Source organism: Motacilla alba, chromosome 2 (genome assembly GCF_015832195.1).
Source record: "Motacilla alba alba isolate MOTALB_02 chromosome 2, Motacilla_alba_V1.0_pri, whole genome shotgun sequence".
In the NCBI taxonomy this organism is placed as follows: domain Eukaryota; kingdom Metazoa; phylum Chordata; class Aves; order Passeriformes; family Motacillidae; genus Motacilla; species Motacilla alba.
Window position 1 is genome coordinate 601,439 of NC_052017.1, and position 17,059 is coordinate 618,497.

A 17,059-nucleotide genomic window follows, 5' to 3' on the forward strand; every position below is an offset into this window, starting at 1 on the left:
AGGAATACGAAATAAAGGAAGGAGATCAAGTTCAGGAAGGCTGGCCAAGGACCAGCTCCAAGGGAGAGCTGGGCACAGCTGCATCCAGCTGGAGAGGAACCAGAACTGGTGCAGCAGGGTGGGAAAGCAGCTGGGGAAAACCAGGGGCATCTGCGGTGGGATCAGCTGCTCTGGGCAACCTGGAAAGAACACAGAGCTGTGGGGTGGGGCAGGACAGGGAGGGGGGATTTAGGGGGGATCTTGGGAAGGAATCCCTGCCTGGGAGGGTGCCCAGGGCAGCTGTGGCTGCCCCTGCAGCCCTGGCAGTGCCCAAGGCCAGGCTGGACAGGGCTTGGATGAGGTCTGAGGTTCCTCCCAACCCAAAGCAGTCAGGGATTCTGTGATCCTGTTGGATCAGAGGCCCCTGAGCACCCAGCACTGCAGAGCTGCACCTCTGGAAAAACATGCTGTAAGCTCAGCTCAGCTCAGCTCAGCTCAGTTTTTAGCCTCCACAAAGCCCTCTGTTCAAGCTGAACCAAACTCAGCCCAGGGCCAAGGTCCCCTCTCAAAGCCGGGTGACACTGACAGAACTGCCTGGTGACACCGTGGGGGGCTCAGTTCCCTCGCACACCCCCTGGGACAACTAACAGCTCTTTAATTAATGCACAGCCTGCAATGTGATGACTGTGAGCATCTCCAAACATTATTAGAGCACCTCTGCTCTGACCAGCTCCTGCACACAACTGCATCAGTGCTGATGATCTCAGGATGACTGGGTGCACTCACACATCCTTCAGCCCCTGCCCTGATTAACACAGCGTTAATCAGCTGATGAATTCCTGTCAGACAAACCCAATTACAGTTTGGGGTCCCACAGGAGAACTACAAACACGGTATGATTGAAAGGTTACTGTGCAAATGCTAGACCCACTTAAAATAATGGAAACCAGGCAGCAAAAGAAAATATTTACAGCAAGAGCTTCACTGTGGCTGCAAAAGGAAAGCAAATCCTGTCATTAGACAGAGATGGGCATTTCTTGCTTTTAAATGGATTTGATTTGCACACAAACTGTTGAGAAATCTGCCCTGCATCCCACAGGGTGACTGTGGCAATGGGCAGCATGACAGCCTGGCACGGGCTGGGGACAGGAGGCAGCCACAGGGATGGGGATGGATGGGGGGAAAGAGGGATCCAGGCATGAGATGAGCACTCCAGCAGCCCCCAGCCCCCATTTGGGGCAGGAATTCAGGAGCAGACTGTCTGCACCACAGGGTGGTTGTGCAATGAGCACTCGGCTGCAGAGCTGGCCCTGGGCTGAACAGCTTATGCAAATCAAAATCCATAAGAGGATACAGCCCCCAAACACTGAAACAAATTAATTTCTTTTTCTAAAATCGACTATTCTTCAAGGACAGATTGAAAAAAAATTATCTGCAAGTTTCCCTTTGCAACAGAGCTTGAGGAGCAGAGGGAAGGGGGATGTCAGCAGCAGATCAGAATCCAACAGCCCAACCCTGGCCCAGTGAAAACTTTCCATCATTCCCCCCTTAACCATTGCCCAGCACTCAGCACCTCTTTGGAAGTTCAGAATTGAGGGCCCTGACTGTCACCTCTAATTCCCAAACTGAGTTTTAATTCACACAAGAGGCACCACAAAGGCTCAGTCGCATTGTAAAGGCTGATAATGCCTGTGGTGTTTCTGTTATCAGCTCAGCTGCCTCCTGACATTAAAAGCTATAAAATATTTTTCCAGGAGGCTCTGGGGCAGTTTTTCCAATGGCAACAATGACAACAATGAGAAGCTGAAATAAACCCAAAAGAGGGATAAGGGATTAAATTTAAGAATTGCACAATCAGCCTTATAGCCAATGTTTCTTAAGCTGCACAGTCAAAAATAGAAAAAAAATAAAATTACCCAAGTGTGCAAGGCCTAATTTACAGGAGATGGATCCAGCCCCTGTCAGAGAGAGGGATCTGCAGCATCACAGTTGCCATGACTCCCGAGGGAGCTGCACCACAATGCTGGCACCTATTTTAGCAGCACAGACAGGAGCTGAAGCATCCTGTTATCCTGGAACACACAGTGTAGGACATGGGAGTCTGGCTAAAGAGATTTCAACACTGAACTTCAGCAGGAGGTCCTCCAGAATGCCTTAACCTGGGAGCAAATCACTGCCTACCCTCCAGGGGAAAGAAACAAGAGAGCTGGAGAGGGACTGGGGACAGGGGATGGAGGGACAGCACACAGGGAATGGCTCCCACTGCCAGAGGGCAGGGATGGATGGGAGATTGGGAATGAGGAATTCCTGGCTGGGATGGAATTCCCAGAGCAGCTGGGGCTGCCCCTGCATCCCTGGCAGTGTCCCAGTCCAGGCTGGACAGGGCTTGGAGCAGCCTGGGACAGTGGGAGGTGTCCCTGCCATGGCAGGGGTGGCACTGGGTGTTCTTTAAGGTCCCTCCCAACCCAGAGCATTCCAGGATCCTGTGAGGATATCAGGTGTGGATCAGGAGCCTCCCAGTCCTGCCTGACAGTCCCAGCTGAGGAGCTGGCCAAGGTGTGGCAACAGCTAAAGGCAACCCCCCTGAGCACGCCACTGTTACAGAACAGGAGCACAAACTGGCACGTGGAGGGGCCACGCAGTCCCTGTGACACCTGGACTTCCACAGAGATCTCCTGGATCCCTGCAGCCCTGCCCAGGGGAGTGCTGCCACCACCAGCTCTGGGAATGGTCAGAAACGTGTGGATGTGGCACTGGGGAACGTGGGTCAGCGGTGGCCCTGGCAGTGCTGGGGTTAAAGGCTGGATTTCCTCAGCTGAACAATTCCCTGCTCTCTGTCAGTGAACAAGCACAGTCACCTGGCCAGGGATCTCAGCACCTTCCCCTCCCCGGCTGCTGGGCTCAGCTCGGTGCCACTGGGGTGTGAATTCCCTCTCCAGGCACTTCCACACCACTTGTGCCAACTGAGGACTCAGCCAGGCCCTGGGGGGGTTTGCAGCTCTGGAACAGCTGGTCCAGGAAGGGCCAGCACGATGGAAATGGAGACAAAAGTCTCGGTCGTGTGTCTGGATTTGTGAGCAGGGGCTGCCCAGGGAGGTTTGGAGTGCCCATCCCTGGAACTCCTGGAGGGGGCACTCAGGACTCTGGCTGGGGACAAGGCTGGGATTGGGCACAGGACTCCAACCTTAACGATCCTGGGGTTCTGGGATGGCAAAGCACCTTCAGCTGCTGTGGGAACACAGCACCAAGAGCTCCAAAACAAGCTCAGCCCTGGAACCATGGAGGCTCCTGAAGTGGGAGGGACCCACAGGGATCACTGATCCAACTCCTGCTCTGCACAGACACCCCAAAACCCCACCCTGGGCATCCCTGGGAGTGCTGTCCAAACTCTCCTGCGGCTCTGGCAGGGTTGGGAATGTGCCCATGCCCTGGGGAGCCTGGGCAGGGCCCAGCACCCTTTGGGGGAATTCAGAGCTGGGCGTTCTGAGCTCCTCCTAAAAACCCCGACAAACCAACTGTTGACTCTACAAAGTGTTGAAAGGAGGAAAGCAATGGAAGGTTATCAAAGCCCTGAGTAAACTGACATCAGGACAACTTCCAGGTGCAAAGTTTGTGCCAACTTACTCGCAGGCTGCAGTGCTACTCTGAGCAGGACTCCTCCAATCCGTGCACTGTTACCTGTGCAAGACATTCAGGAGGAGCTTTTCCTTCAAAAACTCCTGGCACACAATGGAAAGGCTTGGAAGAAATGTTGGTTTTGTAAAAGATGCTGCCTTCAGCTTTCCCTTTGTTTTGTTGCATCATGCACCAAAGAGCATCACTTCTGCAGGCACAAGTTCATGCAGAGAACACCATTTCCACTAAAATAGAACTACTTCAGGTTATGCAACACTCATTAAAATTACAAAACCTCTCAAAAACCTGAGCAGCATGTTAAGGCACTCTGGAGCTCGGGGTCTGGTGAGTTAGTGGCTGCATCATGCAAACTGGCAGCAAGAAACTCTGCAGGAACAGCAGCAAACTTCCATGCCTGATGACAAGGCACAAATGGAGAGCACCTGAGGGCAGGGATAAACTCCCCGGCCCGTCTGGGCAGAGCGGGGTTCACAGAGGTGCCAACTCTTTCTGAGGAAGCTTTAGAATGAGCACAAGTACAAGAATGTTGGTAATTTCATCTCTAGCCGTATTTCAAAATTTCTAAGAACTGGATTCAGTTCTGTGGGATGAATTCCAGCTCATTTCCTATGAGCACAGGGAGCTCGTTCCCTGGAGAACAGCCAGGGTGCCCAGCCCTGGATGCTGACCAGCCCATCCAAAGTCTCCTAAGAGGGAAAAAGTCCCAAAATTTACATCAGCCCCACCATTGTTTTGTTAGAGCTGCTTTGGAAAAGGTTTTGATTCTAGAAGGAAACACATTTTGTGGATGAAGAGGCTCAAGGAGGCTCAAGCCAAACCAACTGCAGGAGGAGAAGGGGATGCAGTTGGTCTGAGGTGGGATAAAGCCAAACCCTGCCAACAGCAGGGACCCAGAACATTCCCTGCCCCTGGCATCCTCCATCCCTGAGCAGGGTCAGGGACACTGTCACACCCCAGCTCAGGGCCACCTGCACCCAAACCCTCCACGCAGCTGTAACTCAACCCCACGGACCACCCCAAGGCAGAGCTCTGGCACTCGCAGCGAGCTGCCAGCTCTGACCTTGGGGAAGAGCACTGTGAGCCAGGCAAGCAGCCCCAGCAGCCCTGAGAGCAGCCAGCACCCCTCATGCCACGCTGGGATGCCCACTGGGGCTCATGCCAGGGCAGGGCACGCAGCAGGCCCTGGGCACACACACACCTCTGTCCGGCCGCCGGGCCACGGCTCTGCCCACCAGGGCTGGCACCCCTCGGGCCTTGGTGGGTCTCATGTAGCCCTTGAGCTGCTCTGCTGCCTTCACTCTCTCTTTCTTTGCCTCTTTCACCACTTTCTGCTCACGTTTTTCTTCTGTCTCTTTAGCTGGGGCTTGAGATTCCTGTTCTTTAGTTGTGTCCTGAGATTCCTTTTCTTTAGTTGTGTCCTGAGATTCCTTTTCTTTAGTTGTTTCTTGAGATTCCTTCTCTTTAGCTGTGTCCTGAAATTCCTTTTCTTTAATTACTTCTTCAGATTTCTTTTCTTTAGTTGTGTCCTGAGACTCTTTTTCTTTAGTTACTCCTTGAGATTCCTTCTCTTTGGTTATGTCTGGAGATCCCTTTTCTCTAGTTGTACCTTGAGTTTCTCTTTCTTTATTTATGTCCTGAGACTCCTTTTCTTTGGTTTTGGCTTGAGAATCCTTTTCCTTGGTTTTCTCTTGAGGTTCATCCCCCTCAGACTTTGACACCAGAGCGTCCTTCAGAAGAACCCCAGCACGAGGAGCATGGTCCTTCAGGAGAGCAGGGCCCTCCTCTGCAGGCTGACAGGGACCGTTTTTGTTCTCTCTGGGCTGGTTTTGGGTACTTTGGGCAGCCGTCCCAGCAGCCTCAGGCTCAGTGCCCTGCTGTTGGGGTGAGCTCTGCTCATTCCTCATGTCCCTGCCCTGCTCAGCCCCTCCAGCCTTCCTGTCCCTGCCAGCTCCTGGCACAGCCTGGGACACGGCTGCCTCAGCTGCAGAGCAGCTCCCTGTGCTGCCAGGTGTCCCCGCAGGGGCTGGGGACCTCTCTGTGCTGCCAGGTGTCCCCGCAGGGGCTGGGGACCTCTCTGTGCCCTTCTCTGCACAGGACACGGTGGCCTCTGGTCCCCCTGTCCCCTCAGCAGCTCCAGAGGCTGCCCTGTGTTTTGGATCTGCTGCCTCCTGAGGAAGCTCTGAGGGAGCCTTGGCAGTGTTGTGCTTCGTATCAGTGGGTTTGATCTCTTTATCCTCCACCTTTGCCATGGGACAAAGGTGACTTTTGTCCTCGGGCTGGCCACCTTGGCAATCAGCCTCTCTGCTCTTCCCACCTTTCTGGGAAACCTCTTTTCCAGGTTCTTTGGGCTGCTCACGAGATTTCTGGGGCTGCATCTCCTTCTTGGCATCAGGTCCAGGCTCTTTGCTGCTTTTCTCTGCCACTGCCTCCAGAGGGGGAGGAGGAGGAGGAGGAGGAAGGCTCCCAGTCCCTGCACCCCCCTCTCCCTGCTTTGGGAGGCCACAGGGAGCATCACCCCCATCCCCAGGGTCACTTGCTGGGGTCTGAGACATGGATTTGAAGTCACTTCTTTTATTATTCCCAAGTCTTTGAGGGCCAGTGGGAAAGTTTTTAATGTTTCTGTTTTCATCTACAAGATCTGTGTCTTCCACCCCACATTCCAGCCCAGCTCCCACGGCAGGCTGTGCTTCACTCCTGTCTGCTTTTGCCTCCAGAGGAACAGGCTGCCTGGAGGCATTTTTAGCCTTTTTACTGCTTCCATCATAGCCCCTCTTTTTAGATCTCTCAGAGACTGGGGCCAGGCTGGGATCTGACGCTGCTGGATGCTCTGGAATAGGATTTTTATTCCTGCTGCAGGGACTGGCACCTCCTGCCTCAGGTTTGTCCCAGATCTCCAGGCCAGCAGGAGGGAACATCCCTGCTCCTGCTTTATGCTCCAGCAGAAAAGGCTGCTGTGGGTCAGGCTCCCCCTTTCTGTGCTTCTCTTCACCACCTGTGTGTGACTTCCCTGGCTCCAGAGGCAAAGCAGGGGCCTGTGCCTTGGCAGGATCAGGCAGGGGACCCAGCAGCACCTCTGGAGTCCTGGAATTCTCTTTGCCCTTCTCAGACTGAGTCTGTTCAACACCTCCCACTGCAGGGATGTCACCTGGCTGCAGCTCAGGACTGTGCTCAGCCTTTCTGCCTTTCCCATCTCTGCTTTTACCCTTGGGTTTGTCCGTGCCCAGCTCCCTGGTGGGACTGTGCATCCCTGCCCTGTGCTCTGGGGATTTATCTGCTTCCTTCCCTTTATTCACAGGCCAAGGTTCCTTAGTTTCCAACTTTCCTTTCCCTGTCTCTGGCTCTGAAGTCTCTGCTTTAGGGCCTGAAAGATTTGGCTGCTCGGAGAAGCTCCCAGCGCCACCCTGGCTTTTGGGCTTGCCCAGCTCCTCCTCCAGCCTCTCTCTTTGCAAACCAGAGGCCCTCTCCTCAGCCAAGCTCATTTCCTTCCTGCCTCCAGCCACCTGCTCCTGCCTGGCTTCCCCGCCAGCCCCCAGGACAGCTGCCTGCCCAGAGGGGCTTTTCTCAGGCTGCTTCCTTCTCCCATCACTGCTCCTCTTCCTGGCTTTCTCTGCCAGCACTGGCACATCCGAGCTGAGCCCAGCACCTCCGGCCTCCCAGCCTTTCCCAGCCAAACCCACCTGGTCTGTGGGGCTGATGGTGGCAGCCAGAGCAGGAGTTTTGGCTCCCTCTCTGCTCTTCTCCAGCAGCAAAGCTTGGTCTAAAGCTCCCAAATCAGCTCTTTCACCTTTCCCAACATTCTCTTTTGGTTTCTCCAGTCCCAGCTCAATTGGCCTTTGCGTTTTAGCTGCATTTTCCTGCAAGCCCCCAGCAGGGACACAGCCAGGCTCCCTGCCCTTATCACTGCCCTCCTTCACCTTATCAGCTCCCTCAGGAAAACTCCCTGAGTCCATCTTATTCTCAAGGAAAGGCTGCTGGAAAAAGCTCCTTTCCCCTTTTTTGCTCCTTCCATCGCTGCCTCTTTTTCTGGGCTTGTCTGCAGGACAGGCCTGTGCAGCACTGCCTGACGGGTGTCCTCTGGCAGGAACAGCCTGGCCATTTTCAGGATAAACTGTTTCCTTCCCAGCCTCATCTGTCCTCCCTCCATCAGTGGATTTGCCTCCATCCTCTGAGAGCACCATCTGCTCTGGGCAGCTTTTCATTCTTTTGCCTCTCCCTTCACTGCGTTTTTTCCTAGGCCTGTCCGTGCTGTGTGTCAGGCTGGGGTCTGTGCCAGCCTGCTGCTCAGAACCAGGGACTCCTTTCCCTTGGACTGGACCTGCTGCCACCCCCCTGTCCCCTGCCTCACCAGGGCTGGGATGTTTGGGGACACCCTGGGCCCTGCCCTGCCCAGCTGGAACGTCCCCAGGTTCTGGTGGAACTGGAACAGGAGCTCCAGGAGCATCTGTTGGGCTCCTCAGTCCTCCCTCTGACCCTCTCTTACTTTCTGCAGCTGCCTTTGGCTCTGCAGGGAGCTTGTTCAGGGCTGCAGCCTCCAGGTGAGGCTGGTGGAGGGATTCCCTTTCAAGCCCTTTGCTTTTTTCCCACTTTTTCTTGGCTGCTGTTTCCAGGGAAGGCTGCTGGACAGAGTCACCGGGCGCTTCCTGCCCTGGTAATGGGGATTTGGGCTCCTTGTTTTTATGGGACAGGGGCAATTCCGAAGGGTGGGTCTGTAAGGGAGTTCCTGCTTTGCTCACATTGTCCTTCAGCTCGGCACCTTTTGACTCCTTGTCCTCCCTCTTCTCGTTTTTCCTGGGCAAATCTCTCTCCGTGGCCTTGCTGGGTCCTTTGGCTGCAGCAGATTCCTCAGGCTTGCCCACCTGCTCTGAGGGAAGCTCCTTGCTGTGGCCCTTAGATGCCAGCACACAGCTGGCACCTCTCCTTCCCTCTGCTCCCACCTCCTCCCCGGGGCTGGCATCCAGCACGCTGGACTTTGGGCCCTGCTGTCCTGGGGCTGGCACAGGGAGGGCTTTTTGCTCCTCCAGGATTTGACTCCCAGCTGTTATTTTAGCCTCCTGTGGCACATCCAGAGCTCTGCTTCCAGGGGGTGTTCCAGGACACACGGCTGGGTTCTGCCACTCCAGCCCAAAGGGAGCACTCCTGGCTCCTCTGGAGGCTGTTCCGTTCTCATCCCAGAACTCCATCCCTCTCGGCAGCTGGCTTCTCCTTTGTTTCGGTTTCTTTTTCTTTTTCTTCACCATGGCACCTTCCAAATCCCAGTTTTCCTGGGGAGGATCTCTGCAGCTCTCCACAGGCTCCGTGGGGACGCTGGTGGCCTTTCTGTGAGGAACCCTAGAGCGAGGGGATGCTCCAGCACCACAGCCGAGCTCCACTGTGGAACAGGGGTCTGCTCTGGGCTCAGGACTCTTCTGCTGTGGGACACCTACAGGATGCTCCTCTGGCACATCTGTGAGAGGCACTGGGGCAGGTTTTGCTCTGCCAAACCCACGGTCCCTGGATTTGGGAGCTTGCCTGACTTGTGCAGTGGGAAGACCTGGAATACAGGAAGCCTGCTCAAACATCAAGGCCACTATTTGCTTGATAAAAGAAATAATAAATATATTCTCTGTGTGGCTGCAGCCCTCTCAAACAGGCCCTACAGGCAGACGTGCAGCATTTCCCAGCACTGGAACCACACCAGAGGCACCTCAGGAGGGCTGGGGTAGGTATTTACCCCAACACCTGTGCGATCCACCCCAAATCCATCCACCAGTGCTATTTAAACACAAGTCTGACACAGGCTCTTACCCCACCAAAAAGCACCAGTTCCTGCAAGGACATGCCATTGCTTTTTAAAAATGCATTAAGGATCCATTTTGTCTCAGCAAGACAAGATCAGAGAGAGCCTTTTTATATCTCTGGCTGGCATCCTTCCAGAGTGGGAAAACAGAAGTTTAGTGGGAAGATGGGAAGAGAGATGGGGGCAAGAGAGCCAAGTTTCCCCAGCAGCCAGGGAGGAAGCAGGGGGAGGCAGAGCCTCTGTCCCAGGGTCACCTGCTGCGTCCCTGGGGATCCCTCAGGGGGTGAGGAGAGCAGCAGTTGTTTGTCACTCAGCCCTGGCCCACAAATCCTCCTCCACACCAAGCGTGAGCAGCACCAGCCCCTCTGGAGGCTGGGTCAGTGGAGCAGGAGCAAATCACATCTTCCTTTGGCAATTGCACAGCTCACTCGGGAAGGAGATCCTCCCTGGGAATATCCTCATGAGAATTAACAGTCCTTTTCAACACCAAAATAAAAGCCAGTGCTGATGGCAGAGAGATGAGAGCTCTGCAATCCTCCAGCACAGCTGTGAGCCAGTCCCAGTGATAAAGCACTCAGAGCACAGGCATTTGGGCTTTTAGCTTGAATGTGGGGGGAAAGAGCCTTGGAGAGGGCAGGGATCCGAGGGGAAGGGTGAGCCCAGCACCAGGAGCACCGAGAGCCACACAAAGACATTTCTGCTGGCCCAGGTGGCCCCACAGCCAGCAGCAGAAGAGTTCCCAGAGGAGGTTTCCATCAGGAAATGGAATTATTTTTTACGTTAGGATTTCTATCCTACCTGTGGGCTCCTGCAGGGTTTTCCCTTCCTGAGGTTCTGCGTGTTGGACGTGGTTGTGCTCAGCCTCCTCCTTCTGTGTCTCACCATTCTCAGCAGGAGCAGATTTTTCTGGAAGGTCTTTATTTTCTAGTGCTCCTTTGGCTTCAGCTGGAACATGAAAGACAGGAACAGAAAGCTTCAGGTCTCAGGAGTACAGGCAGCCTGCAGCTAAACCCCAGCCCTTGCAAAGGGGTTAATTTTGTGTTTAATAGGAATGAGGTTTATGAGACACAGCTGGTTCATCCCCCCACAATCCCATTTCAGCAGCACTTTCATATTTGGCACGTGCCAAGGTGGGGGTAGAATACGAAGCAGGAGCTGTTTCAGGGCTTTCAAGCACTGGGTGAGGCTTTGTTTGGGTTTTTTCCTCTTTGTAATCAACCCAATTCAGACTGTCCCAGCTTCCCACTGGGAATTCAAATCCAGAATGAGCTCCATTATCAGCCCGGAGTCCCTGGCTAATGCTGATCATCTTGTATTCATCTATACCTTACAATACATCCACACAGCCACCACAACACTCCTCACTCTGCATAATTACAGCCAGTTTTCATTTGCAAGGCATAATTACAAGGGAGAGCAGTTCTCTCTGTAATTAATTTTATTTAAATTTTAAATAGAAAGGCAAACCCGTGACAGGCATTGGTACAACAACCATGCAGGGGGAAGGAAAGGACAAGTTCTGTGAATGTGCCCCGTGTAGCAGGCACTGAAAACCTGCTGGGGCTGCATTTGGAGCCCGGCTGGGGCAGAGCTGTGCCCGGGCTGCATTTCCCACCTGCTGCCTCCGGGGGCTGCTTGGTTTTCCCGGGAATTTCCTCCTCCCGGGGGCTCGGGGGAGGTTTCCTGTCCTTCATCTCCTCTGAGTGATCCACACAAACTTCTGGGACTTTGGATTCCGCCTCCACCTTTGCTGTTGCTTCTGCAAATGGAATGTACAGAGCAAAAATTGCTGGTTTTAAATATAGATCAGATTAAATTAGATAAATATCACGCCCTCGCCTAATTTTTTATCTTCCACAAGGAACTGAAGGGTTTCCTCACTTTCAAAACCTGATTTTTAGGCTCCTTCTACCTTCCTGCATTGCCTTGCACTTCCTCTTTCATTCATCCACCTGAGCCTCTCAGTCTCTACATTCTAGTGGTTTTTTTGTTAAAACTTCTCTCTTGAAATTATCATCATCAATAAACTAAAGAGTATTAGAAGGTAAGAAAAAATATCTCACTCCAACCCCATCCACAACCAATCCACATATGCTGCCTCCAGGAGTATTTGCTGCATTTCAGTAATATAAATATAAAATAAATACAATTTTGGAGAGCAGTTTTCTCTCCAGAGGGATGCTGTCCCTGGAGAAATCCACACAGCACAGCAAACCTGCACATGGAAAACCAAACACACCCTTCCCAGCATTCAACACCTACAGTCATCCCAAGGAAAGGTCCCAAAACTATCAACTAAGCCTTTTAGTCTCTTCAGAAATCGTTTTCAAGAACCTCTGTTTGTCAGCTCTGTGCCCTACAGGATTTGGGAGATTTCAGGGAGAGCTGAGGGTGGTGGTGACACAGAACCAGCAGGGATGAGCCAGCACCTGTCCATGGCTGTCCTCACACCACTCAGCACTGCCCAGTGCCAATTTAAAAATCATTAAAACCCTCTAGTTTTATGTTTTGTAAGTGAAGAATCCCCGTGATGCATGTTCTGTGTCCCCTGAGAGCAGAGCTGAGCTTTCCTCAAGGTGCTTCACCCAAAGCCAATCAACACTGGGCTCCCTGACCCGAGAGGCCTTTTCCAACCTGAACTCTCCGTGACTGGATGCAGGGATTCGGGCACTCTCACCTGCAGGAGACTTGTCCTGCTGAAGGGCAGCCTCAGATGGCAGCAGCTCCCCAGACACAGCAATGCTGGGGGCAGCTGCAGGGCCAGGCTGAGCTTCCACGTTCCCACCATCCGCAGCAGGGACAGGCTTGGCTGGAGCTGCAGGAGCAAAGCCAGAATCCAGGCCATGCTGATGGTTGACTTCTGCTGCTGGGGCAAACTCTGCATCTGCTGCTGGGCCAAACTCAGAGCCCGTAACGTGCTGAGCTCTGTTATCTGCTGCTGGAGCAAATCCCAAATCCAAGGTATGGTGAGGTTCTGTGTCTGCTGCTGGGGCAAACCCCAAATCCATGTTCTGGTGGGATTCCACACCTGCTGCTGGGGAAAATCCCAAATCCATGTTCTGCTGGGACTCCACACCTGCTGCTGGAGCAAACCCCAAATCCATGTTCTGCTGGGACTCCACACCTGCCGCTGGGGCAAATCCCAAATCCATGGCCTGGTGGGACTCCATCCCTGCTGCTGGGGCAAATCCCAAATCCATGGCCTGGTGGGACTCCATGCCTTCTGCTGGGGCAAATCCCAAATCCATGTTCTGGTGAGATTCCACACCTGCTGCTGGAGCAAACCCCAGATCCACCCCATGGTGGGATCCAGCATCTGCTGCCGGGGAGAAGCCGAGCTCTGTCCCCGGGGTGGACACGTCATTGACACCTTTGGCAGGGCTGGCTTCAGGTGCAGGAGAAAAGCCCCCGTCCGTGGCCTGGAAAGGGCTGGCTGCTGCTGCTGCAGGACTTTGGGGAGCTTTGGTGTCTGCATCAGGGACAGCCCCAGCCTTCTCTGTGGGAAGGGACGCGGCGTCGGCGGCGGGAACAGAGGCTGCACCTGCAGGAACACAGGCACCACAGTCAGGGAAAACCCCATGGCAACTGCTGACCTGCTGCTTTGTGCCTGGGGAACAGCCAGGGCTCGCTCCCTGCGTCTCCTCCTGGCTTTCAGCACCACCTCCTCCCCTGCCAGCAGCTCACCCAGGTGTTCCAGTCCCGATCCACTCCAGGCTGCACCCAGAGCTTCTCCTGCTGCAGCCCCCCGTGCCCTGTGTGCACCCCTGGGGCTCCCATCTGCTCCCAGCCCACAGCAGCTGGCACGGATTGCTTCTGTGCCAAAGCTGCCCGATGCCACCCGGCTGGCAGGGGGCCAGAGCTGCTGGATCCTCTGCCAGGAGCACATTCCAGCAGAGCCCAGCCAGGAACCACAGCCAGCGGCTCCCGCAGAGCCCCAGCACGGCTGGAGCTGCGAGGCACCTTCCAGATGTCCCAGCTCCAGCCCCACTCCCTTCTCCTGGCAGGGACACCTCCCACCATGCCAGGTTGCTCCATCCTGGCCTGGGATGCTTCCAGCAGCCGCAGCTTCCCCAGGTAAGCTGTTTTTCCCTCTACTGCAGGACACAGAAAATGTGGGATCACCTGTGTGAGCCCAGCAGGTTTTCCAAGAGCAGGAAAAGTCCTGACACCCTCCAAAGCCACACACTTCATTCTAAACATGGTTTGTGCTGGTGGTGGGGTTTGGTTGGTGCTCGAGCAGGAGCTCTGGCACTCCTGACACAAAATCCTCCCACAAATCCCAAATTTCTCTCTGTTCCTTCAAATTGGCCTCGTTCATTTTTCACACAGTATCCCCTAACACTGAGCTGGTAGCTCCAAACCAACATTTGTCACTTCACAGCACAATCAAACCTCTGCATTTAAGCTCCTACTTGCCTAAAATCCCCTTGAAGGAGGTTTTTCAGTCAGTTTTTGTTGAATGTTTCAGCTGTCCAGAGGCAAGCTTTTCCAAATGATCAGTGCCAGAAGCACTGATCTCTCTTCTGCAGCTCCTCATCTCGACAGCCCCAAGCTCTGCCCACCCTCTGTGTCCTGCAGCTCAGTGCCCTGAACATCTCCCATCTATTGCTGATGACCAAGAAACAACATTTCTACTGATTTTTTGAGTCACATCTAAAAATATCCTCCCCAGCCAGTGGAAAATGTATGAAATCTAAATTAGATACTCAAACTGAACTCAGAAAGAAATAGAAAAATCTAAAAAGTCCCTTGTAAAATGGTACTTAAGGATCCATTTAGGTAAAACAAATATTTTAGTGAACAAAACCAAGAGGATCCATCATGCACCAGCCCTCATTTGGATTTGACTTTGTTGTGGGTTTTTTAAGTGATATCATGATCTTCTCCAAAAGAAAACATAAAGATTGTGATTTTACACACAAAGAAGACTGTAAGTAGATAGATATTAAAAAGCAGTATGGATGATTCCTGCAGAATTATGGAAATGAGTGGGATAAAGTATTAGGAAATTGGACAACAACTGGCACTATGTACAAATACGTTAAAAATGGGGTTTTTAAAGAGAATCTTTTAGAAGGGCAGGTTAAAGGTCCTTGTGAATAGATCTGACACTTGGGGCCGTGGGTCAGTGGAGGCCTTGGCAGTGCTGGGGAAGGGCTGGACCTCAGAGGGCTTTTCCCTCTAAACCATTCCCTCCCTCTGCTGTAACCACAGCCTTCGGATTTTCCTGGAGCTAAAATGTGGAGACAGCAAAGAGCCATGGAATCAGCTCCTGGACTGGGACACAACCGAGCAGATTTGCTGCTCCTCCAACGCCCGCAGGCACAGCAGATCTGTTCCCACCTTGCTGTGTTTCCCCCAGCAGAGGCAATTCCATGTTCTCCCACCCCCCGCCCACCCTCGAGGCTGCAGGAACCCACCTGGAGCTGCAGCCTTTGGTCCCTGGGGGGCTGCAGCCTCTCCTGGCAGGGCTGGGGCTGCAGCAGGGACGTTCCCAGGGGCTGCTGCTGCCGTGGGGCTCTCGGGCAGGCTCGTCCTTATGGCTTCTGTGGCTGAGGGGGGCACTGCGAACACAAGCAGCTGGAATCAGCTCCTGGAAAGGTCTTGGATCATGGAGCTGCTGGCATGAGGGGACATCCCCAGGTGCTGCCTCAGACACCCCATGGAGGGAATCCCCCTCAGCTCAGAGAGAATCAGCTCTGATTGCCCACTCTCAGGAAAATAAGTTGTGGAGCAGCCAGGGAAACTCTTGAATCCCAGGATAAATGGCAAAGCTGGGGAGGGTTGTGCTACAAACCCTCCCAGTCCCACCCCCAGCTCCTGAAACACTTCCTACCCATCAGCAGGGTGAAACTGTTCTCAGCTTCTTCACAGAAATAAAGATCCCATTATGGGTCAAGTTTTGTAACACACACAAATTCCCAATGGGATAATGTCCCAGTGGAGCAGGGTTTAAAGGTAATTGTACAATCCCAGAAAGGTTTGGGTGGGAAGGGACCTTAAGGATCACCCAATCCCACCCCTGCCATGGGCAGGGACACCTTCCACTGTCCCAGGCTGCTCCAAGCCTCAATGTCCAGCCTGGCCTTGGGCACTCCAGGGATCCAGGGGCAGCTACAGCTGCTCTGGGCACCCTGTGCCAGGGCCTCCCACCCTCCAGCCAGGAATTCCTTCCCAATATCCCATCTAACCCCACTCTCTTTCAGTTTAAAGCCATTCCCACTCCTCAAAGACTCATTTCCATTCTACACTGATGTGAGCAGCAGAAGCAGTGCTGTCCTTGGCCAGCTCCCATGTGGCTGTCCCAGCCTGGGGACCCTTGAGGAGGCAGACAAGGAGAGGGAGAGGAGCTGGCCCCGCTGCTCAGGAGCTCTGCCAACACTCCCTGCAGATCAGCTCAGAACTGGTTTTTACCTGGTGGCTCAACAAAGAAAGAGGTATCTGGTCCCTTCATGTCCTGCTGAGCTCCCATCCAGTATTCTTCAGGGGCTGTGGGAAACAAACACACTGAGTCCTGCCCTGATCCCACAGGGCTTTGACTTCCCCAGGGGAAGGTTTGACTGCTGGGTTTGGGGTTCATCCTCAGGGAATTCCAATTCCCTCTACAAGAGGCACCAGAACCTCTGTTCTCCCAGGATCATTGGGAGTGAGAGCTCCCATCAGACAAGAGTTACACCCAGCCCAGACCCCAGGAGCCAAAAGAGGAGTTTCTTTCCTCAGTTCTCCTGGCCAAGTGGCTCTGGGTAGCCCTGCCTAAGCAGGGAGGTTGGAAAAGTTCCAAGCTCAACCATCCTGTGATCTCCTAATGTAGAATCCCAGAATGGTTTGGGCTGGAAGGGACCTTAAAGCTCATTTCATGGGCAGGAACACCTTCCACTATCCCAGGGTGCTCCGAGCCCCATCCAACCTGGCCTTGGGCACTGCCAGGGATCCAGGGGAGCCACAGCTGCTCTGGCTGTGCCAGGCCTCACAGCAGAACACTCCCCTGAACCAAGATCTGTCCATGCCAAAAGGAAACTTTCCTTGACTCATTTTATGTATCAACTCCCCACCAAGATTCTTTAGGACTCCTAAAGTGGGATTTCCCAGCTGCAAACCCTCCAAACCCAGCCAGTCAGAGAAAACATTTGCTTCTCACCTGCTTTTCCTGGCAGAAATTCTGTGCCTGACTCGAGGGTGATGAAGGCTGATGGATCCAGAGCCTCTGCAGGGGAATACAGGGACCCCAGGAAAGGTTGTTCAGGTCCCATCATGGATCCATGTGGAGCTAAGGAAATAACAAAACTTTTGTTAATCAGCAGCCCTAATGACTCCTCTCCTAAATTTCAAGTCCTACCACACTTGGACTGTTCTGCTCAGCAGCAGTTCAGATAAATCTGCATCAAATGTTAGTTCTGCTTCACAAACCATAAACTCTGTATTTAACAGAACCTTCTGACAAGGTTTAAGAGAGTAAACACAGGCAAATTATTTCCTTTGGCTTTCTGCTTCTGCTCCCATGAATTCCAGCTGGTAATCCCTTAATAATCCAATATTGATATAATAATCCAAGAGCTGAAATCCTGAAGAGCACTTTGCAGCAACAGCGCCTGAATATCTGGGGTTTAGCCATTAAAATAAGAGCAGGGGAAAAAAAAAAAGCTTGTGAATTTACAGCTGTGGAAACCT

General features: G+C 53.3%; 1 protein-coding gene across 1 annotated transcript in view; it reads right to left on the bottom strand.

Annotated features, from left to right (window-relative positions):
• MAP4 (microtubule associated protein 4) overlaps positions 1-17,059 on the bottom strand; it is a 122,701-nt gene that overhangs the window by 42,881 nt on the left and 62,761 nt on the right. The window contains 6 exon segments of the mRNA XM_038130015.1: positions 10,190-10,336; positions 11,007-11,150; positions 12,069-12,932; positions 14,812-14,955; positions 15,806-15,880; positions 16,530-16,658. Of these exon segments, the coding sequence (XP_037985943.1) occupies positions 10,190-10,336; positions 11,007-11,150; positions 12,069-12,932; positions 14,812-14,955; positions 15,806-15,880; positions 16,530-16,658 (1,503 nt within the window).